The following is a 25,116-nucleotide window of genomic DNA, read 5'->3' as shown; positions in this document are numbered from 1 at the left end:
GGACAGTGTCTTGAAAGGAGGATATAAGATGAACATCAACAAAAGCAAAACGAGGATAATGGAATGTAGTCAAATTAAATCGGGTGAAGCTGAGGGGATTAGATTAGGAAATGAGACACTTAAAGTAGTAAAGGAGTTTTGCTATTTAGGGAGTAAAATAACTGATGATGGTCGAAGTAGAGAGGATATAAAATGTAGACTGGCAATGGCAAGGAAATCGTTTTTGAAGAAGAGAAATTTGTTAACATCGAGTATAGATTTAAGTGTCAGGAAGATGTTTCTGAAAGTATTTGTATGGAGTGTAGCCATGTATGGAAGTGAAACATGGACGATAACCAGTTTGAACAAGAAGAGAATAGAAGCTTTCGAAATGTGGTGCTACAGAAGAATGCTGAAGATAAGGTGGGTAGATCACGTAACTAATGAGGAGGTATTGAATAGGATTGGGGAGAAGAGAAGTTTGTGGCACAACTTGACTAGAAGAAGGGATCGGTTGGTAGGACATGTTTTGAGGCATCAAGGGATCACAAATTTAGCATTGGAGGGCAGCGTGGAGGGTAAAAATCGTAGAGGGAGACCAAGAGATGAATACACTAAGCAGATTCAGAAGGATGTAGGTTGCAGTAGGTACTGGGAGATGAAGACGCTTGCACAGGATAGAGTAGCATGGAGAGCTGCATCAAACCAGTCTCAGGACTGAAGACCACAACAACAACAACAGTTAACTCACTGATGCAATGTGGGCGTCTGTTCGAGCTATGGCAAGGAAATCGTGTTTGAAAAAGAGAAATTTGTTAACATCGAGTATAGATTTAAGTGTCAGGAAGTCGTTTCTGAAAGTATTTGTATGGAGTGTAGCCATGTATGGAAGTGAAACATGGACGATAACCAGTTTGGACAAGAAGAGAATAGAAGCTTTCGAAATGTGGTGCTACAGAAGAATGCTGAAGATAAGGTGGGTAGATCACGTAACTAATGAGGAGGTATTGAATAGGATTGGGGAGAAGAGAAGTTTGTGGCACAACTTGACTAGAAGAAGGGATCGGTTGGTAGGACATGTTTTGAGGCATCAAGGGATCACAAATTTAGCATTGGAGGGCAGCGTGGTGGGTAAAAATCGTAGAGGGAGACCAAGAGATCAATACACTAAGCAGATTCAGAAGGATGTAGGTTGCAGTAGGTACTGGGAGATGAAGACGCTTGCACAGGATAGAGTAGCATGGAGAGCTGCATCAAACCAGTCTCAGGACTGAAGACCACAACAACAACAACACTGATGCAATGTGGGCGTCTGTTCGAGCTAGACGTTTACTTGGGATTGCCGCAATAATCGAAACAAGCCGGTAGTAAGGAAGTACCGCTAATAATTAAACTATTTGCAGCTTTCCTGGAATAATTCGTTATATACTGTCATATTATGGCATATTGTACGCCCTGGGCCCGGCAAAAAAAGTGTCTTTTCACCAAAATCTGCATCCATCAATGCGGGCAAATACGATTGTAATGCCATTAGGTAGTTGCTGTCGCCAACTCATCTAGAATAGGATTCTCTGTTATTCTGCTCTCTATCTAATAATTCCACATCAGATGTTCGAGGTAAATAATACGTCGTAGATCCATTCATACCACGCACGAAATGATCATATATGACGGTAGTATCTGTTCCCGAAAGAACAGTTACCTTCTTGTGCGAACGCACACGCTATGCCCGAACTCGTACGGGACATGGTAGATTAATCTGCCACGAGTAATGAGTATGATGGGCAAACATCTATTAGGCACACTACGAATGTAGTCGTGTGGACATGTTGGGAATGTGGATCTCACGGGAAGCGTGCAAGGGATAAGTCCCTGCAGACGCAGGTCTCGAGACATGCCTTCTGGTGGCGCTCGGTCTGCGATCACACAGTGGCGACACGCGGGTCCGACATGTACTAATTGACCGCGGCCGATTTAAAGGCTACCACCTAGCAAGTGTGGTGTCTGGCGGTGACACCACACTCCTCCCCCGCAAATCGGCGAACGGTCCTGTGATAAGGCTTCCGCCCGCCGTGGGGAAGACGCCATGTTGACGTATGCGATGAGGTGGGGAGCCTAACAACAGGCGAGGCTGTGCCACCCGCACCCGGCCATTCGGTCCGAGGGGAGCTAGGAAACGCCTGAAAACCTAGTCCAGGGTGCACGTCAACATGCGGTGTATGCGCCCGTAAAGAGACAGGAGGGGCCGAAGGGTCGACCTCCATTGCGTCGGGGTATCCGACGCGCGAAGACGCCATGTGGTCCGGAGCGAGCAAGAGTTCCATGGCGGAGGACGGCTGGTCACGGGAAGCGATCGGCGGCGCGTGACCCAGGGAGGCGCTTGGCGGCTGCAGCGAAGCGTCGAATGCGGGCGGCGCCGGCAGGAGAACAGGCGGCGGCGGCGGCGGCTGCGGCGGGGCGTCGCCATGGGGCAAAATGGAAGGCATCGTCGGTAACACCTGGGGATGAGGCGAGCCAGCAGATGGGTCCCCAGGGCGCTGACCGGACGGCACCGTCGCTGAAAGCAGACGGGGAGCGGCAGAACCCGTGCGACGACAGAGGCGCAGCTGATTGAGATGCCGACGCACCTCACCAGAGGCCCCCAAAACCAAATACATCGCGCGGCCGAGGCAGCGAAGAATGCGCCCTGCGAGCCAACGCCGTGAACCTCGATAGTTGCGATAGAATACAACGTCGCCTGGAGCAAAAGCAGAAGTCTGCCGCTGCACAGGAACCTGATGCGGCGGGTGCAGCAAAGACATCAAGGTTCGATGAGGCCGACCGTGGAGCAACTCAGCCGGCGAGCGACCATCTCGGGGCTGAGAGCGATACGATGACAAAAAGAGCAACAATGCGTCCTCCCGAGAATGCGACTTTTTCAACTTCAACATCTGTGACTTGAAAGTCCGGACCAATCGTTCAGCGGCACCGTTTGACTGAGGCGAAAACGGCGCGGATGTCAGATGTTGAATACCATTGGCCTGGCAGAATGACTGAAAGTCTGCGGACATGAATTGTGGGCCATTGTCGGAAACAATAGTCTGCGGAAGACCTTCAATGCAAAAGATAGCAGACAACGCTTGGATGGTGGCGGAGGACGTCGTGGAACACATCCGGACAACAAAAGGAAAAATACTGAAGGCATCTACCAGAACCAACCATCGAGCATTCCAGAATGGACCAGCAAAATCGATGTGCAAGCGTTGCCAAGGGGAAGTGGCTTTTGGCCATGCAAAGACTTTCCGCGGCGGTGCGGATTGTTGCTCGGCACACGCCATACAAGAAGAACACATATTCGTAATCGCAGCATCGATTCCGAACCAAGTACAGTGCTGACGAGCAAGTTGCTTCGTTCGCACTATACCCCAATGTCCTTGGTGAAGAAGCCGTAAGACAGAGGACTGTAACGAACGTGGGACTACGACTCTGGACTGATCATTAGCAGAACGCAACAACAAAACACCACGTCGTACAAAAAGTCTCTCCTTATGAGCAAACAATCGGCGAACCAACGGATCCTCGATCCGAGACTTTGACAAAGGCCATTGCGTAGCAACAAAACGCAAAACGGTAGCAAGGACAGGGTCAGCAGCTGTGGCTGTAGCTACACGACGAAAATCAATCGGAAACGAGTCGACCACTTCATCGGTTTCCGCATCAATGAACATGCAAGCAAGTTCGGAAGAATAGAATGCCCTATCCTCAGCAACAGGCAAACGGGACAACGCATCGGCGTTTCCGTGCTTAGCAGTGGACCGATACAAGATATCGTAGCGGTGCTGCGAGAGGAAAATAGACCAGCGAATGAATTTCTGCGCTGTACGCGGAGGTACAGGCTTGTTCGGAAGAAAAAGCGACGTCAAAGGTTTGTGGTCTGTGATGATGGTAAAGTGACGACCATACAAGAAATCATGGAACTTAGTAACACCAAACACGAGAGCCAAAGCTTCTTTCTCTATCTGCGAGTAATTTCTTTGCGCAGACGAGAGCAATTTGGACGCAAAGGCAATAGGACGATTATGCGATCCATCTTTGTGCGCAAGCACAGCACCGATCCCGAAATCCGATGCATCTACCATCAACAAAAGGGGTTTCTGGGGATCGAATGGCGTAAGGCAAGTATTTGAAAGCAACGCCGATTTCAACTGGCGAAAGGCGCGTTCGCATTCCGTCGTCCAGACGAACGGAACACCCGTACGGCGTAAGCGATGAAGCGGAGCTGAAATGGAAGAGGCATTGCGCAGAAAGCGATGATAATAGTTAATTTTACCCAACACACTCTGTAGCTGCTTCACATTCTGTGGCGAAGGCAAATCTTGTATGGCACGGAGGTGCTCTGGACTCGGATGTATGCTTCGGCATTGATTACATGTCCCAGGTATGGTAAGTCACGAGCAAAAAACACACATTTGTACTTCCGCAAGCGAAGACCATTTCGTCGCAATACCTGAAATAATGTTCGTAGGTGTGCTAAATGCTCGTCGGCTGTCTTTCCGGAGATCACAATATCGTCCAGGTAGTTCGCAGCAGTAGGGACCGACGCACAAACAGTTTGTAAATATTGCTGAAACAATGCAGGGGCGGATGCACACCCGAATGGCAGTCTTTTGAATCGGTACAAAGCAAGATGCGTGTTAACCACCAAGACGCGCTGGGATTCGGCGTCCACTGGGATTTGCAAGTATGCATCTGCTAGGTCCAACTTGGAAAAGTACTTACCCGGGCACAGTTTATCACAAAGATCTTCCGGGCGGGGAAAGGGAAAAGTTGCAATCACGAGTTGTGGATTCGCTGTTGCCTTGAAGTCCACACAAAGTCTCAGCTTTCTGGAAGGTTTTGGCAAAATTACTAAGGGTGAGGCCCAGAGAGAAGCTTGCACACGTTCAATTACACCTTGTGATTCTAAATCGTTTAATGTTCTTGCGACCTCATCACGCAATGCGTGGGGAACATTGCGCGCTCGGAAAAATTTCGGTTGCGCGTTTACTTTCAGTTCCAAATGTGCTTCATAATTCTTAGCGCAACCTAAGCCCGGTGCAAAAATGTCTGCAAATTCTTCACACAGACGAGAAACACTGTCTGAAGGCACAGTCTGATTCACTGATAGGACCTGATTTACTATAGACATGTTAAACAACTGAAATAAATCCAAACCAAACAAGGTCACTGCAGTAGAAGTACGAAGAACGAAAAATGACACAAGTTTTGTTTGTCCCTTGTATGTTGCAAGAAGGCTGCACTGTCCTAACACAGGGATCTGCTGTCCTGAATATGTAGTTCGTTTTACATTTGCGGAACACAACGGAGGGTTGCCCAGTTGTTTGTACGTGTCGCGATTGAGCAATGAAACAGCAGCTCCGGTATTGAGCTGGAATGGTATGACCTTGCCATTAAAGTCCAAATCTACAAAAAGTTTATTGTCCTGCTGACGACAAGAGCGACTGCCTTGTGCAATTCGAACTGACGCTGGTACCGAATCACTTGCTAATTGACGTGACTTCCGGCGACGTCGACGCACACTGTTCGTGGGACAAACACAGTCACTGTTAGAGAAAGTGGCACTGGACGAAGTGGAATTAACTACATGAATGTCCATGGGTGAAGGTCCACGAGCCTGAGTGTCCTTGGTTCGCTTCCAGCGCGAAGCAAAGGGCCTGGAATGATTAAGAGTGTCTGATCTGAGCTTTTTCTGGCAAACACTTTGAACATGTCCTTTCTTATGACAGAAAAAGCAAATAGCTTGGCGTGACGGGCAATTTTCACGCGAATGTCTAGTAGCACACCGCGGGCATGATTTCACTGCGTTTGTATGCTGTCGCGGCACACCTGGTTTAGAGCGTGGCGGCAGCTGCGCGGACGTGTGCGAGGGCAGTTTACCGGGCCGTGCAGCGCGCCCGGCGGGCCGGTTAATGTTACACACGGCTGGCGAAGTTGCAAATGATTCCTGAGCAAAGTTAAGTGTGTCTTGTCTATCCAATATGTCTATCACTTGTTGAAGGGAGGGATTGACGAGTTTCAAAATCTGTTCCCGTATGCGAACATTAGAAAAGTTCTGTGCAATTGCATCACGTACCATTGTATCTGAATAAGGGAGTACACATTCACACTCAAAAGCACAATCCCTAGTAAGGCCTTGCAATGTTGCAACCCACTCCCGATTAGTTTGACCGGCCGTACGTTTTGTATGAAAGAAAGTATACCTTTTTGCAACGACATTGACTGTTTCTTTGAAATAGGCGTCCAATGCCAACAAAATTTCTTCGTAGGACAGAGTTGCTACCTCGCGTCGGGGAAATAATTTCACTATCACACAGTACGTATGCACCCCTACACACGCCAATAAATGTGGCTGCCGCTCGTTACCTTGAATTCTGTAGGCGGCGAGATGAAATCCAAACTGGCGTGACCACTCGGTCCATGTTTCTTGCGCAGGGTCATAGGGCCTAAAAGGCGGTGCAACTGCGAGTTGTGGCTGCTGTAGCGGTGAAGCGGCTGCTGCCGCATCCGTTTGAATGGCACGTTGACCCTGGACGAGCTGTCCCAGGGCATCCAATAACGCCTGCATCTGGTGATTCTGCAAGCGATAAAATTCGGACAGTACATCGGGAGATTGTGGCGAAGCCATGACACAAGTAAATCAATCAAAGAGAAAGAAGGCGGTTTGTAACGTCGGCGATATAAATTAGAGCAATACGAACACGAAATCCTCTTCTAATCCTCGTCGTCATTTGTAGTGTTGACAGATTGCCAACACTACGCACATTATTTAAGGGAGGCGGCCATTAAGCAAGCAGGCGGACTTGATGGTCTGAAACAGGACGCTCAATGAAAACTATAAAGAAAAGTACGTTGCTGCTGGAATACTTAACTTTAATCCACCATTTGTATACAGCGTTCTTGATGAGACATTTCATACGATAACTATCAAACTATCAATTGCTATGTAAGGCTAATGGCGCCTTGCTAGGTCGTAGCCATGGACTTAGCTGAAGGCTATTCTAACTATCTGCTCGGCTAATGAGCGATGCTTCGTCAGTGTAGTCGCTAGCAATGTCGTCCGTACAACTGGGGCGAGTGCTATTCCGTATCTCGCGACCTGCCTTGTGGTGGCGCTCGGTCTGCGATCACACAGTGGTGACAAGTGGGTCCGACATGTACTAATGGACCGCGGCCAATTTAAAGCTACCACCTAGCAAGTGTGGTGTCTGGCGGTGACACCACAGATCTCACGGGAAGCGTGCAAGGGATAAGTCCCTGCAGACGCACTATCCTCTGTGCCCGCAGTAGCTGAGATGGATAGAGCGTCTGCCATGTAAGCAGGAGATTCTGGGTTCGAGTCCCGGTCGGGGCACACATTTTCAACATGTCCCCAATGAAGTACATCAACGCCTGTATGCAGCTAGGGTGTCCATTTAATTATCATTTCAAGAATTGATTACCTGTGAATATTTCTCGAACGTGGAAAACCACCGAAAAAGAAATAACTTTTTCAGTATATAGGGCAATTTTATAGAGAAGATTCATAATCCATACATCTGGAAACAAATGTTTCAGTAGATAACGGCTTGTATGTGACACACTAAAGTTTGGTATCTTAATTTGTCCTACGATAAGGCTCTACAATCGTTTCCTCATACAAACCCATTCAGAGAGCTGAGTGCGCAGACGCGCTGCGGATATGCAACAGCACGTGAGCCCCGTGCCTCGAGCGATGCCACAGGAAGCAACTGCTGACAGCTTCCTGCAGCCTCACAACTCATGTCCGAAGTATGTTGTAGCTGACGCTGATTAGTTTGGAGGCCAGTAAAGGTATTTTGTCTGTAACTCTCGTTTCCTTTATTTTCTGAGAGGATTCACCGTACCTTTCAGACGCACCTCGTATATTCCATCTTACGATAACCGTTAAGGCTTGAGAAGATAAAGTGAGCGACAAACAAAATGACAGTTTATTTGTATTAATATGAAATGGCCGTGCCCTAACGACCACAAAATGGTTGAGAACGTACGAAAGGCTCATCTGTGAAAGGTACCAAATCCATAAAATCTAATTTAACGGGAGGGACAGATAGTGTTTACAAACCACAGTAGCAACAGAATATGTTTCGTAGTTTTGTTACTATATACAGAGAGATGTTGAGACACATTAGGCAAAGTATCTCTGTTGAATTTTTATTTGTTTAATTGTTATTGCGCAAATAAAAATGTATTTGGTACCTTTAAGCAGAAAATTGTGTAGGTTTGGCAGATATTGTTCTGGGGATACATTATGTTACTAAAAGCAGTAAAATATAGTTGACTGATTCATATGCATTGTTTTGTACTGCAGTTTACACTTTTCAGGCTTATTTTGAACTGTTATTAGCCTAAAGGTTTAGAAGTATTGAAAAGAAAATTTGTGAGAATATTTTTATTTCATCAAGTATTTTACACATTATTTTCATCTTTACCCAAACTGGACGGTGAACTAAATGGTATCCCCTGGCACTGTCTGCAGAAAATACACTACTGGCCATTAAAATTGCTACTACAAGAAGAAATGCGGATGATAAACGGGTATTCATTGGACAAATATATTATACTAGAACTGACATGTGATTACATTTTCACGCAATTTGGGTGCATAGATCCTGAGAAATCTGTACCCAGAACAACCACATCTGGCCGTAATAACGGCCTTGATACGCCTGGGCATTGAGTCAAACAGAGCTTGGATGCCGTGTACAGGTACAGCTGCCCATGCAGCTTCAACACGATACCACAGTTCATCAAGAGTAGTGACTGGCGTATTGTGACGAGCCAGTTGCTCGGTCACCATTGACCAGACGTTTTCAATTGGAGAGAGATCTGGAGAATGTGCTGGCCAGGGCAGCAGTCGAACATTTTCTGTATCCAGAAAGGCCCGTACAGGACCTGCAACACGCGGTTGTGCATTATCCTGCTGAAATGTTGGGTTTCGCAGGGATCGAATGAAAAGTACAGCCACGGGTCGTAACACATTTGAAATGTAACGTCCACTGTTCAAAGTGCCGTCAATGCGAACAAGAGGTGACCGAGACGTGTGACCAATGGCACCCCATACCATCACGCCGGGTGATACGCCAGTATGGCAATGACGAATACACGCTTCCAATGTGCGTTCACCGCGATGTCACCAAACACGGATGCGACAATCATGATGCTGTAAACAGAACCTGCATTCATCCGAAAAAATGACGTTTTGCCATTCGTGCACCCAGGTTCGTCGCTGAGCACACCATCGCAGGCGATCCTGTCAGTGATGCAGCGTCAAGGATAACCGCAGTCATGATCTCCGAGCTGATAGTCCATGCTGCTGCAAACGATGTCGAACTGTTCGTGCAGATGGTTGTTGTCTTGCAAACGTCCCCATCTGTTAACTCAGGGATCGAGACGTGGCTGCACGATCCGTTACAGCCTTGCGGATAAGATGCCTGTCATCTCGACTGCTAGTGATACGAGGCCGTTGGGATCCAGCACGGCGTTCCGTATTACCCTCCTGAACACACCGATTCCATATTTTCCTAACAGTCATTGGATCTCGACCAACACCAGCAGCAATGTCGCGATACGATAAACCGCTATCGCGATAGGCTACAATCCGACCTTTATCAAAGTCGGAAACATGATGGTACGCATTTCTCCTCCTTACAAGAGGCATCACCACAACGTTTCACCAGGAAACGCCGGTCAACTGCAGTTTCTGTATGAGAAATCGGTTGGAAACCTTCGTCATGTCAGTACGTTGTAGGTGTCGCTACCGGCGCCAACCTTGTGTGAATGCTCTGAAAAGCTAATCATTTGCATATCACAGCATCTTCTTCCTGTCGGTTAAATTTCGCGTCTGTAGCACGTCATCTTCGTGGTGTTGCAATTTTAATGGCCAGTAGTGTATTGTACAACAGGCAACAAGGATGTAACCCACTAACGTCTACCACCCTTAAGGAGACTGACATCTTCACATCTTTTCCCTACATGTATGCTACATAACTTTCGTTCCTGTGTAAATTAATTAACAAAAAGTAAACGTGCTTCAAAACAAAGAACAGCTTTACTGTGCTGCAGATTGTCTTTATTAATCACTTCATTGTCACTAACATCATTGGGGATTCTGTACCTTTTTCTTCATTCAGTGCTCCATTATAAAAGGGCAAATCCCCTCCTGAATATCCCAAGTCCCCGAAGTTTAATTTTGCCACTCCTTTTTGTAAGTTGTACATGGCGTTTAGCATAAAGTTTCTTAATCTTTGCCATAATGTGCTCATATCTTACTGAGGTTTTTTATGCTTTTCTGTTCACAATGAGATGTTTCCGCCTAGAATGGGTGCAGATCAACCAGACCTATTTGTGCCTGTAAAGTAGTCCTCTCTTCCCCGCTTATCTCTCATTTGAGGCCCTACACTAGCCTTTTTGCATGCTTATTTTGTTTCGCGACATTTGTGTTCCACTTTTTCGGGCCATGTAGCCAACCTTTTCCTTGGATTTCCAGTCTCCGTTGGTGATTCGTAGTACTCATCTGATATACCAGACTGCATAATTTAATAAAAAAAGTTCACAAAAAAGAATTTCACACATGTCCTTGCAACATAAAAGAATTTCATGTAAAAAATGTCGGCCATGTTGTGTTTGACGTCATTACCAAGAAGAGCAGCGATCGGTTGCAGGGATTTGGTACTTTTCGTAAACGAAATAAGACTGGATTTGATACTCTCCGGCGTGAATCGCAAGTGTTAAAGGGCAATATATAGCGGATACGGTACGCTTTGACACACTTTGACAGACATAACAGTTACTGTTACATAGGTAATGGTTCTAAGTAACGCACCCACCTGTTATCTCATTTTTCAGTTTTTCGCATGCGGTATCTTTTGGAGATGAGCTTCTCATACACGCGATTGAAAAATTGAGTGACTACGTTCCCCAAGTGCTGCAACCACTACTCTTAAGAATGTCTACGACGAGTTTGCATAGCGTAATGCAGTGGGTGTAACAGATGAGAACTCTGCTACTACGTAACGCTATTGCGAGTCGTCATTCGACTGAGTACATTCCTGCATACTGTCGTTCGCCAGCAGTCTCAAAATGTACTTGAAGTCAGTAAACAACTGCGTTGCGGTAATTATTGTCCGGTAAGACGAATTGGTTACCCAGTCTTAGCGGGTTGCTTCACTAGGTGCAGTCACGCTGCAGTTCAAAGTAGCGAGCACTGTTATCTCGCAGTGCGAGCACGAAATATGATCACGGAAAATATCTCTGTGGTAGGCCGCGACAGCCTGTTATTAACGTCAGCTACCTAGTAGAGGAATAAAACACTGACAGAAGAAATGTTTGATTTTTGGCGCAGAGATATAGATTTCTCTAGACCTTTCCATCAGGGAAAAAATGTGAAGCAGTCTCCATGATTCAATTCAGGCACTTCGGCGTAATTAGCAAATAGATGCTAACTATTGTACCACGTGGTCAGTTTTCTTAAACTGTTGTCTATATATAATGAATATGTGTCCATTCTCTTATTTCCTCATTTCTTACCTTGTCATCTCGGAAATTCTACAGGCTCTATTCACCACAAAGATAATAATGTGATCTGATCTATTTTCTACGTTAGCAATATTACAGTGCCTAATGAGGACTTTGTGTTTCAGGAACGTCTGACTTCTTCGGAATAAATCATTATGCCACAAAATTCGTGATATCCGGCGAGGAAGGTGTATCGCCTTCCATGACTCGGGATACGGGGACCGTCCTAGTTGATACGCAGGTATGGAAAAAAACTGTATATACCACCTAGACGGCCATTTTGTGTTATTTCTACTGGAGAACAACACACTAAACACAAAAAAACACATTTTCACAATGACTTTGGAAATGATACAATATTTTAACATACAACACGCCTGTTGTCCTGCAGAGAGGTAGTAGGACATTCTTATAGTTTTTTGCGGTTACGGAAACTATGTTTGTGATAAGAAAGAAGTATGCTGATTATCGTTGTTCCACGCTATGGATCTCATAATGCCGAATATTCCGCTGAGTGTCATTATCATACTGTCATTATCATCATAGTGTCATTATCATCACGAAGCCAAATAGTCCCTCCAAACTTCCTTAAAATCCCTAAGTAATGGACGTGCTTTCGAAAAAATGTCCTGTAGCGTTTGCTAGCTTAAGTTTTTCGTCATTGCTTACAATCACTTGACGCGAATTCCAGGATAGTTCACTGAAGAATGACAAGTTTCTTATTCGTCACATTCAGCCGAAGACAACAAGCAAGAAACCGGTCAAAACGTCGCTTCACAACGAACGCATTACTCTGTTGGGTTCCCGAGCAAATTTCATCAATATTGGCTATTGGAAGTAGTAATTTGAGTACGGTGATAATGAATACAGCCTGCATTTAACTTGTAAAGAACAGACTAAAAGCTAATAAATAAACAGAAAAATTACGTTCTGGACCATAGGCTACGAAAAAATAATGCAATTAGTCACGTGAATAGTTTCCATTTCTGTAACGATTTCGCCACCGGTACGTACTTCATTTTCTGTATATTGGTTTTGAATAAAGTGTACATTGTATCACACGTTCTGTTATAATGCAGGTGCTTACTCTTCGGTGTGGATGATATGCACATACCCACGATCGTATTCACGCAAGTGTACACACACACACACACACACACACACACACACACAACTTAATTTTTGTTACCGTTCACGGCAAGCCAACCCAGGTTTACATTTCAGCAAGATAATGCCCGCCCGCGTACGGTGAGAGTTTCTACTGCTTGTCTTCGAGCTTGCTAAATCCTACCTTAGCTTGCAAGGGCGCGATGTCTCTCTCAAACTGAGAACTTTCGGAGCTCTATAGGCAGAGCCCTCAAACCTGCTCTGGATGTTGACAATCTAACCTGCCAATTGGACAGAATATCCCTCAGGAGGACGTCCAACAACATTATCAGTCAATGCCAAGGCTGCTTGCATAAGGATCAGAGATGGACCAACAAGTATTGACTTGCTCAATTTGTGGAGCTCTTCCTGTTAAATAAATCATACAATTTTTCTGAAATCATTTGTTTGTCTGTACAAATACATCACATCTACCGATTTCCGCCCAGTTCGCATACCCCCCATGGGGCTCATAATTCTTTTGTGAATACTTGCTTGCCTACCACAGGGCCCCAGCTTCTGCAGTATTACTTCCTTTCCACACTGCAAGCTTATACTTCCACTCTTCCTTTCCCCTTCTATCCAAAGGTTTTCCTGGCGCAGACCCTGTTTGGATCTGGCTTATGTTTTGGATTCGAGTTTCCCCTTCCAGTATTCTCTACAAAGTTTCATTAAAGAAATACATGATCTCCATTGTTGAGTTTGAACTACTATCAATTTTTAAAATTTCCCTGAAGTGCGGATCGTGGAGGGAGGGTTGCCCAGTGCAGTGTATGATCTACCTTTGTGCCTTTGCATCTTTGCACCCTTCTTATTAAGAAAGTAATATATCCAAAACCCAGCATGGTAGCCATCCTGTAATCGGTGGGAGGGGGGGAGGGTCAAGTATCTGCACAGTTGTGGCCTCCCAGGCCATGCAGGGTTCGCACTGCTGGTGCCCGAGCTGAAAACTTCCCATATATGCCAGGAGTATGTGCACATCGTGACTTGGGCATGAGAACTGAAAAACGGATTATTGGCCAAGTAGGTGTTGCTAAGGCTAGTCCATGAGGAGTGCCCTAGTTTGGAGTGGGTGGCACCGCAAATGAAGCCACAAATGAGTCGCAAATAAAGTGGATGAAATTATCTCCCGCTAGTGGCCATGTGGCTCAAGCAATCTCAATGGAAGGGAAGTCCTCTTTTAATGTAGAGAGATATGACCTTAAGATTTTCCTTTTCCTGGCTACGCCATGGGAGGAATGTAGGGCTAAGCGGCAAGTGGAGGAGTACTCCTTCCATTACTTGATTTGCACAAGGGCTGGTGGGAATTCCTTCTTCACAACAAAGCTCTTATTCTTTGGGGAGAACGTAGAAGACAAGTTTCTGGGAACGGCAGCCGTCTCTAAAATGAACAGAGGGTCAGTTTGGATCAAAACAACATCCCCATCCAGTCATAGGCGTTGCTCACCTGTAACAAGCTGGGTGACGTAACAGTAACTGTCACTCCCCATAATAGTCTAAATGTGATTCAGGTCACCATTTATCATCATGCTCTTGGTATCTGACGACGCGCTACGTGCCAACTTGGAGCAACAGGATATTCAGTTTGTGCTTTGTGTACATATGGGGCAAAAACTATAGGGTTACTAACAGTGCCTTCATCTAGGCCTTTGAGGGCTGTTCTTTGCCTGAAAAGGTCGAGATGGTGGTATACCAATGTGGCGTGAAACTATACGTTGCCCCCCTCCCCCCTCAAGTGTTTGAAATTCGGCAGATATCTTTGTGTTGCAATGCCAGCTCCTAGCTCAAAGGAAAAGGAAAGTCCAGTGGTGCCGACAGCACCAGATCCCGCCTGTTCCACTCCTATGGCCGAAGCAGAGGTTCTGGCGACCCCTGAGGCCCGTGGCCTCATCACACAACAGAACCCAGACCCTGTGTGTGTTGGTTATCCCTCAACCAGTGGCAGCAGGTGCCCCTAGGGACCTGTCTCCTTAGTCCCTTCATGGCTTCACAGGACATCGACAACATTACTCTAAAGTGGAATTATAGCGTTTTTTTCCATCATCTGGCTGAGCTACTGCATCTTTTAAGCACTTCGTCTGACTTCTGCACTGTCATTCACAAGATTTGGTTTCCAGCAACGTAGACCCAGGCCCTTCTTGGATGCTGGGGATATTATAAGAATCGCGCTACCTGTGACAGGGCAATGGGTGGAATTTGCACGTATGTTCTGGACACTCTTTATAGCAAACTTGTGCCTCTTAATACACCTTTTGAGGCTGTGGCTGTTCAGATAAGGGAATTTCAGGATATTATAATTTGCGATGCTTACCTCCCTCCTGAAGGTGATGTGTCTCAGAACATATAGTTTTCCCTGATTTCTCAGCTCCCCCACATTTCCTAATCTTGTGTGACTTCGACGCGCATAACCCTTTCTGGGGTGAAACCAGGTTCACTGCCCATGGTAAAGACATCGAAAATTTACTGGGACAGCTTGACGTTTGCCTCTCGAATATTGGTACACCCACACACTTCATTGTGGTGTATAGGACTTGCTCGACACTTGAGCCTTCCATTTGCAGCCCTAGACTTCTTCCATCCATCCACTGGAGAGTCGACAATGAACTGTATCGCAGTGACCACTTCCTGATTTTCGTCTCCCTCCCTCAACATCGCTCCTGTGGACGCCTTCGTAAATGGACTCTCAACAATGCTGATTGGGGTGCTTTCGCCTCTGCTATCGTCCTTGCTCCCAGCCTCAAGGAGACATTAATGAGGAAGTCAAGAATACAACTATAGCCATTGTTTTGGCACCTTATTTGGCGATACTCTGTTCCTTGGGCCCCTCCCATCGGAAGACAGTACCTTGTTATGCATCAGATATCGCAGAGGCCATTAGAGATCGTAGGTGGGTTCTCCTGCGCCATAAGCGGCACCCACTGATGGTGCACCTCATTATGTTTAAACATCTCCACCTCCAGGTGAGCCACCTAATAAAGCGATGGAAACAAGAATTCTGGGAATAGCATGTTTGAACCATCAGACCATGTACCCACCCCCTCGCAGGTTTGGATCTCTACAGATGCCAGATACCTGCTGATGTATCTGCTATTACCTAGAATGGCACTGTCTGCACTGATCCAGACTCCATCATTGAACATTTTGCTCTGCATTCTGCTCGAGCCTCTGCATCTGAGAATTATCAACTTGCCTTTCATGGCCTAGAACAGCAGGTAGAACAAAAGCAATTATTGTTTACTACACGCCACCTGGAGCCACACAATGCGTTATCGTCCCAGTGCTCAAACCTGGTAAAGAGCTGCTAGAGATGGACAGCTACCACCCCACTAGTCTCCCCAATGCTCTGTGTAAGTTGCTCGTACACATGGTGAGCCAGCGGCTGTGTTAGCCCCTTGAGACTCGGGGTCTTCTGTCTCCATCCCAGGGTGGTTTCCACCAATGCCGTTCCGCTGCTGAATATGTGGTTTACCTGGAGTCCACCATGCTAACCACTTTAGCCCGACGTCAGCACCTTATAGCCGACTTATTCGACCTGCAGAAGGCTTATGACACCACATGGCCGCAACATATGCTTGCTACATTACATGAGTGGGGCCTCTAGGGTCTGCTCCCGATCTTTATCCAGAACATCAGGTTCGAGTTGATGCGTTCCACAGTAGCCTACATATACAAGAGAATGGGGTCCGGCAGGGCCCTGTACTGGATGTCCCTCACTTTATAGTAGTCATCAACGGACTAGTAGCAGGTGTGGGGTCCTCAGTATCACCCTCCTGGTGTGCTGACGACTTTTGCCTCTTCTTTAATGCGGGCGTCTCTGAACGTCGGCCACAAGGCGCCATATGAAGGCGTAGCCATGTTTCCTCACCCATGGCTTTCGGTTTCCAGTCGCCAAGACTCGAGTGATGCACTTCTATCGACGTCGTACTATTCACCCATAACCAGAACTTTACGTCTACGACAAAGTGCTCAATGTTGCGGAAACCTATCGCTTTTTAGGTCTGGTCTTTGATTTTTGATTGACATGGATTCCTCATCTTCGCCAGATAATGCGAAAGTGCTCGCTGCTCGCTGCACATTAATACACTTCACTGAGTAACACCAGCTGGGGTGCACATTGCACTACGCTTCTGCAGTTTTACAAAGCCCATCTTGTTTATGGGAGTCTGGTTTACAGTATGGCATCGCCCTCAGCATTGTGGATATAGGATCAGATACACCACTGTGTGATTCCACTTGCGACAGGAGTGTTTGAACAAGCTTATACATGGAGGCTGGAGTCCCTCCATTGTGGATTAGGCGCCAACAACAGCTTGTCAGTTTTGATACCCATGTTTCCAGCTCCCATAAACATCTGACGTACCATCTACTCTTCCCAAACACAGAAATCCATTTCCCACATATCTGAACAGTTGTTTCCTCTTGTACCACTCCTCCAGGCCCACGCACGTACTTTCCCGTTGTGCATCCGTCGGCCACAGCTTTGCTTTGACCTATCACATGGTCCGAAGGACTCTGTCCGTCCTGAGGTCCTACGTCACCAATTTTTAACTATATATGACGGTAGTATCTGTTCCCGAAAGAACAGTTACCGTGGATGACCATGCAGCTTTGCTAGAAATGAAATGATAATTAAATAGACACCCTAGCTGCAAGCAGGCGTTGATACACTTAATTGGGGACATGTTGAAAATGTGTGCCCCGACCGGGACTCGAACCCGGGATCTCATGCTTACATGGCAGACGCTCTATCCATCTGAGCCACCGCGGGCACAGAGGATAGTGCGTCTGCAGGGACTTATCCCTTGCACGATCCCCGTGAGATCCACATTCCCAACATGTCCACAACGCTACATTCGTAGTGCGCCTAATAGATGTTTGCCCATCATGCTCATTACTCGTGGCAGATTAATCTACCAAGTCCCGTACGAGTTCGGGCATTTTCAACATGTCCCCAATGAAGTGTATCAACGCCTGCTTGCAGCTAGGGTGTCTATTTAATTATCATTTCACCAATTTTTGTCAATCCTTGGCGCATCCTGGGGTTCGGAAGTAGTCTATACTGATGGTTCAATGGTTGCTGGTCATGTGGTCTTTGCTTATACCCATATGAGGCACACTGAACTGCACTCCTTTTCTGGATGGCTGTAGTGTTTCTGCTGCAGAGTTTGTAGTCATCCCTCATGCTCTTGAGGATATCCATTCCTGCATTGGTGAGTCCCTTATCGTCGACAGTAAGTTGTTGAGCAGTTTAGTCACGACCAGTGTTACCGTCGCCATCCCTTGGTCATGGCTATCCAAGATTCCCCGCATGTCCTTGATGAATGTGGACGCTCAGTGACCTTCGTCTGGACCCCAGACCACGTCGAGATCCTAAGAAATCAACTCGCTGATAGCCTGGACAAACTGGCTACCAGTAAACTGACTCTTGAGATCGGTATCCCGGAGACAGACTTCCTATCGGTATTAAAATGTCAAGTTTTAGGAACATAGAATATGGAATGGTTCACTCTGACTTCAGCAAACAATCTACAGGTGATAAAAGAGACTAAGAATTCTGTGCTTCTCTTGCCATGTCGGTGTTGTTAGTCTTTCCTATGCAATTTCTGATTGGAGTACCTCTGGTAAGTGGCAGGGCTGTGGGATGTATGTCCCTTCATGGCAGTCTGCTTTTGGGGCTGCTCTTTAGATGGGGCACCTTGCCTGCCTTTATTCCTCTGTCTGTCTTTCTTCTTTTTGTCCCTTATCTCGCCATTGGAGTACCTCTGGTAAGTGGCAGGGCTGTGGGATGTATGTCCCTTCATGGCAGTCTGCTTTTGGGGCTGCTCTTTAGATGGGGCACCTTGCCTGCCTTTATTCCTCTGTCTGTCTTTCTTCTTTTTGTCCCTTATCTCGCCATCGTTGACCATTCGTAGACCCCAGTGTTTCCTTCCATTGGGCTTTCCACAGCAAGCTATGTCTAATCTACAATCATATATGTAGCACTGTCTGTTCCAGGACAAAGGGACTGATTACCAAGTAGTTTGGTCTATCATCCAACCAACCAACAAACCCATTTGCATAATTCCTTCTGGTACTTTTATTTTATTTTTTTTTTCCCCTTAGACTGAATTTAGATTCTTTCGGAAACTCGATGGTGTCACGATCTTGTAAAACTGCATGTTTTCTAACGGTGTGTTGTGCTATTTTAGTTGTACTATTTTCTGTAGTTTAACGTTCCCAGTGCTTGCGGCTGTGACTTACATAACTTTTATCTTAATATTACCTGCAAGCTAAACGGTATATGCGGCAAGAACCCTCATTTGTTAAATGACACAGTGAAAATGCTGAGTGTGGTGCGAAGCTGAGCATTGGACGATGAAGGAGCACCAACATCGCAGCTCACCTTATGACCAACAAACATAGAGTGGAACTTCAAGATCAAACATACATTACTACCTATTGGTACATCTTGGTTGAATTTTCACAAACTATTCCATGTTCTAATTTACGTATCCAAAAAGAGATTTTAGTAATCACAGCTTTGTGAACAGGTGGAAAGGAAGCAGACACAAGTTAGAAACAGAAAAGTTTCTGCCTTGTACGGGCTTCTGCAATTTGATACTTAATAAAAATAAACTTCTGAAGCAAAAAGTCACCACTAAAAAGTAGGTACCAGTAAGTCTATACCATCTTCAATGCTAAATATGAGAAATTTGTGTCGATATTTATATTCAAATTCTCTATGCAATACTGCTACTGACCTCTCGTCTAGTATGGTAGATTAAGTGAAGTGAATTATTTTTGAACCTATACAGACTTCAATTCTAGCATGTCCTGAGTTTAACTAATTTGTAATTAGTTTTTTAACTTTATTTTGAAAATGTCTATAATTAAGTGAAAAACAATATAGGAATGAACAAATATTTGCAATGTGTGAGTGAATGCGTTTACAAGGACAACAGTGGGACACCTGCTCTGTCGAGGTTTCTTAACTCATCACCTGTCATGTGAGCAGCTAGCATGTAAAATGACCTGTTAGTCACCACCAAAAGACAGAGTGGATGTTCTTCGAGATCTTTACGCTGAAAACAATGTGGGTCGTTAGCGGTAATCGAAACGGTGCTCTCGGCGCTTGTAGGTCCCGACGATAACCAGATACCAAGGGCTGCTTCCGCAAATTCGAACATAATGCTTAAGTAATAAATGGGTACGATGAACCTACTTTAGTTTCAGGGGGGTAGTCTCCCGGCAACTCTTATTCCTGACGGTGTCCAGATAAGCAATAAGCATTCACTGTACATTAGCATTTCGGCTTGAGGACTCTCTTACAGTTTCTCGCTGACGGTTTCTAATGCGCAGCTTGAAAACTTGGCCTCAGTCCCGAAGTTTACTTGATTTGCTTTTCAGAACTACCCTACGGGATTCCGCAACCTTCTGAACTGGATAGCGGCCGAGTACCCTGGCTACCAGGTCATGGTCACGGAGAACGGCCTCCGGACTGGTGCAGGGCTCAACGACACGGACCGCATCGAGTACTACGTGGTGAGTACAGTGAGAAGACGGGCTCTCCGCTGCCCTTACAAAAAATTACAAACGTGTGTTGAAAGAATGAGTGCTTAGTGCGTAACAAAGGAAGAAACAAAAAACTGTAAATGTCTTACCTCTTCCAAATCGATTCCCATTTCTCCTTCTACAATATCGACGCACAGTTCATCTGCCCTGCAGAGGCTCCCAATGTACACTTTCCGCCAATGCACACTCTCCTCCACATTTAAGTGTGAATTTCCTTTTCCACTCCTAATGTGCTCGAACTTGCTTTTGAGAGAAATGACTTTTCCTTACGTTGAAGCTGTCCTTCGGAAATTTTTCCTGGAGTCATTTTTGTTTTAGGTTTCTTCCATTGGCCTTCGCAGAGGTATCCATTCTCTTCAACTAAGCTGCCTGTTCTGGTATTCACTATCGCAGACCTACAACCTTAGAGAAATTCAAACGCACATCATTATTCCTCAACGTTTCAGTCCTCTACTTTCTTATAAAGTGAATTTTCCTGAAGATTCTCCTAAGCTTTAGCCTACTTACCATCATTACTTAATTGTTGTGTGGTCTGCATTTTCTCTTGAGTCCGCTTTGCAATCCAATATCTGGTTTCGGAATGTCTGTCTCACCACGATGTAATCCAGTTGGTATCTTCCCGTGTCTCCGGGCCTTCTGCAACTATACCTCCTTCTCGTGTGAGTCTCCAAGGATTTGTTTACCTGTAATTTATTGCAGAACGGAAGAAGTTATTCTTCTCTCTAATTCCGGATACCGAGCCCGTATTCTCCTGTCAACTGTCTCTCAGTTCTTCCACTACTATAGCACTCGTATCCTTAATAATTGTTAGATTTTCATTTTTCTTTACATATTAACGGTGAACTGCCTGCGTAAAATTTTGTCTTATGCTTGTAAAGTCGTTGGCATTCGTTTGTTCTTTATTCGGATGAGGATAATCCAGTCACTGAACTGTTCACAGTAACTTACTCTTTGTTCTACTTTCCTATCCATATCGAGCTACTCCTATTATTCTGTTTTCTGCTGCTGTTGATCTTACCCTATAAGAGTCTGATCAGGAATCCTTGTCTTCTTTGCATCTGACTTGACTGACGTCTACTGTATTTACATTGAGCCGTTCCATTTTCCTTTTCAGATTTTATAGCTTCGATAGCAAACTCAGGTGTCTGAAATTTCTCGCTCCGTCTCCTTTTTGTTTTCATTTATCCTCTCGTAGCCCTCTACAGGATATCCGAATTGCAAATTAATCTGGAGTATTTTGCCAATGGAGAGATCACCATGACAGTTTTTCGGGTACAGGCCACATTTCCTCTCCATGCACGTTATGTGTTTTTAATGATACACAGAAGAAAATTCGTTTAAAATTGGTTCAAATGGCTCTGAGCACTATGGGATTTAACATCTGTGGTCATCAGTCCCCTAGAACTTAGAACTACTTAAACCTAACTAACCTAAGGACATCACACACATCCATACCCGAGGCAGGATTCAAACCTGCGACCGTAGCGGTCACGCGGATCCAGACTGAAGTGCCTAGAACCGCACGGCCACACAGGCCGGCCTAAAATTCGTTTTACTGTTTCAAAGTTTCATCGCGAGAAGTATCGCATAGCACCAATTTTTGGTTAATTGCCATATACAGGATGCTGAAATATAGTCGCAGTTAGAACAGCACATTTCTCAACGAAACTGTGTAAAAAGATATTTTATACCGCACTGAAACTGTGAACCAATTTTTGTAAATTTATATTCTCGTGTACGAAAAACAAGGCACTGTGATGGGGATTGTCGTTTACGAACTCAAAAACTGAAGGAGCTAGCGCTAAAACACCTACAGTAAAAATAAACATAGTTCCGTAGAGAAAAATAGTTTTATTTTAATAACATGATACAGTCTTCTTCTGAATGTCCTAGACACACTAGAAGCCCCTATGGCATCATAGCAATGCAGTTTCCCTTGCGCCACGATGAAAATTTTTGTTAAAAACTGGGAGAAAGGCAACTGTTGCGAAATCTCTTTGTTCTCCATCTACATGGATGTTCTGCAAATCACCGTAACAATAATTATCTATTATTTCAATCTCGAGCAGCCCGCGGAATAAACGAACACCTGTATCTTTCCGTGCGAGCTCTGACTTCCTTTATTTTTTTTTAGAATGATCCTTTCTCCCTATGAAGGTGCGCGTCAACAAAATATTTTCGCATTCGGAGGAGAAAGTTGGTGATTGAAATTTCGTGAGAAGGTTCTGCCGCAACGAAAAACGCCTTTGTTTTAAGGACGTCCACCCCAAATTCTGTACCATGTCCGTGACACTCTCTACCCTATTTCGGGATAACACAAAACGTGCTGCGCTTCTTTGAACTTTCTCGATGTATCCCGTTAATCGTATCTGGTAAGGATCCCAGACGACACAGCAGTACTCCAAAAGAGGACGGACAAGCGTAGTGTAGGCAGTCTCTTCAGTAGATCTGTTGCATTTTCTAAATGTTCACCTGGGTAACTGTCCCACACGGAAATGTATTTGACGTGCGTCTCAACTTTATATTCTCTCATTCCTCAGAGTTTAATAGCTTTCTTTCAAGAATAAACTGCTGTTAAAAGAAACTTCGTTCACTTCTGTATTTAGTAGGTGCTGATAATTGGTTATTGCTGATGGAGATTAGTAGTAACTCAATCCTAGTCAACTAGTATTCCAGGTACTTGATTCGAAACACCTTATTAGTTGGTAGTGTAGCGAAGGAAGAAACTTCATGGTTTAGAAACATGCAGCGGTCACTAATTCTTATTCACAGCTTTTCTTGAGCTTTCATTTTAGTTCTTGAAAGACTTTTTTAGGTGGATGCCTTTTTGCACGATCAACTTTCCACATTAATATTAGCTGCAGCTATCTGTTTACTAAAATTGCTCATCCTCATTTCGAACAAACGCCAGACCATGAAATCCACATAGTATAATTAAAATATCCGTCACTTATTTATATAGTTCATGTAACACGTTAATGGGATTCACTCCCACGGTCCAGTCAGACACCTATCTAGATAATGTGACATACATATTAATATGGAGGTCTCGCTATAAACAAATAATTGTTGTTTGTTGTTGTTGTGGTCTTCATTCCTGAGACTGGTTTGATGCAGCTCTCCATGCTACCCTATGCTGTGCACGTTTCTTCATCTCCCAGTACCTACCGCAACCTACATCCTTCTGAATCTGCTTAGTGTATTCATTTCTTGGCCTCCCTCTACGATTTTTACACTCCACACTACCCTCCAAAGCTAAATTTATGATCCCTTGATGCCTCAGAACATGTCCTACCAACCAGTCCCTTCTTCTCGTCAAGTTGTGCCACAAACTCCTCTTCTCCCAAATTCTATTCAATACCTCCACATTAGTTATGTGATCTACCCATCTAATCTTCAACATTCTTCTGTAGCACCACATTTCGAAAGCTTATATTCTCTTCCTGTCCAAACTATTTATCGTCCATGTTTCACTTCCATACATGGCTACACTCCATACAAATACTTTCAGAAACGACTTCCTGACACTTAAATCTATACTCGATGTTAACAAATTTCTCTTCTTCAGAAATGCTTTCCTTGTCATTGCCAGTCTACATTTTATATACTCTCTACTTCGACCATCATCAGTTATTTTGCTCCCCAAATAGCAAAACTACTTTACTACTTTAAGTGTCTCATTTCCTAATCCAATTCCGTTAGCATCCCATGATTACTTCAACTACATTCCATTATTCTTGTTTTGCTTTTGTTGATGTTCATCTTATATCCACCTTTCAAGACACTGTTCATTCCGTTCAACTGCTCTTCCAAGTCCTTTGCTGCCTCTGACAGAATTACAATGTCATCGGCGAACCTCAAAGTTTTTATTTCTTCTCCACGGAATTTAGTACCTCCTCCAAATTTTTCTTCTGTTTCCTTTACTGCTTGCTCAATATACAGATTGAATAACATCGGCGAAAGGCTACAACCCTGTCTCACTCCCTTCCCAACTACTGCTTCCCTTTCATGTCCCTCGATTCTTATAACTGCCACCTGGTTTCTGTACAAATTGTAAATAGCCTTTCGCTCCCTGTATTTTACCCCTGCCACCTTTAGAATTTGGAAGAGAGTATTCCAGTCAACATTGTCAAAATCTTTCTCTAAGTCTACAAATGCTAGAAACGTAGGTTTGCCTTTCCTTAATCTAGCTTCTAAGATAAGTCGTAAGGTCAGTATTGCCTCACGTGTTCCAATATTTCTACGGAATCCAAACTGATCTTCCCCGATGTCGGCTTCTACCAGTTTTTCCATTCGTCTATAAAGAATTCGTGTTAGTATTTTGCAGCTGTGATTTATTAAACTGATAGTTCTGTAATTTTCACATCTGTCTACACCTGCTTTCTTTGGGATTGGAATTATTATATTCTTCTTGAAGTCTGAGGGTACTTCACCTGTCTCATACATCATCCTCACCAGATGGTAGAGTTTTGTCAGGACTGGCTCTCCCAAGGCCGTCAGTAGTTCTAATGGAATGTTGTCTACTCCCGGGGCCTTGTTTCGGCTCAGGTCTTTCAGTGCTCTGTCAAACTCTTCACGGACTGTTTTTCTGGACTCACCCTTTCTTGATTTGCAGCTGCTCAAATCTTATTTTAGCCGCGTGTGATTGATAAAATTAATTGATTATGCCAGTGACAATGAGGCTGCGTCAAACTAGCAAAAACAAAGAACTATAGGGTTTTAATAAAACCTTCAATTATGCTTCAATTATTTAAAATGTTTTCGTGGATCAGATACCAAAACTTTGGAAAGGCGTGATGAACCAATAGAAGTTTACAGATATTGAATTTGATGGTAGGCTAATGTGATAGTGAAATGTACATACTTTTT

General features: G+C 44.8%; 1 protein-coding gene and 1 non-coding gene across 2 annotated transcripts in view; one reads left to right on the top strand and one right to left on the bottom strand.

Annotated features, from left to right (window-relative positions):
- LOC124805395 (myrosinase 1-like) overlaps positions 1-25,116 on the top strand; it is a 149,023-nt gene that overhangs the window by 102,068 nt on the left and 21,839 nt on the right. Inside the window, exons 8-9 of the mRNA XM_047265957.1 lie at positions 11,676-11,791; positions 20,083-20,217. Of these exons, the coding sequence (XP_047121913.1) occupies positions 11,676-11,791; positions 20,083-20,217 (251 nt within the window). The remainder of the gene's footprint in view (positions 1-11,675; positions 11,792-20,082; positions 20,218-25,116) is intronic.
- Positions 17,391-17,465, bottom strand: Trnat-ugu. The gene has a single exon. It is a non-coding gene; the product is annotated as a tRNA-Thr (tRNA).

Source organism: Schistocerca piceifrons, chromosome 7, assembly GCF_021461385.2.
Source record: "Schistocerca piceifrons isolate TAMUIC-IGC-003096 chromosome 7, iqSchPice1.1, whole genome shotgun sequence".
Lineage (NCBI taxonomy): Eukaryota > Metazoa > Arthropoda > Insecta > Orthoptera > Acrididae > Schistocerca > Schistocerca piceifrons.
This window is presented reverse-complemented; position numbering and strand designations above follow the sequence as displayed.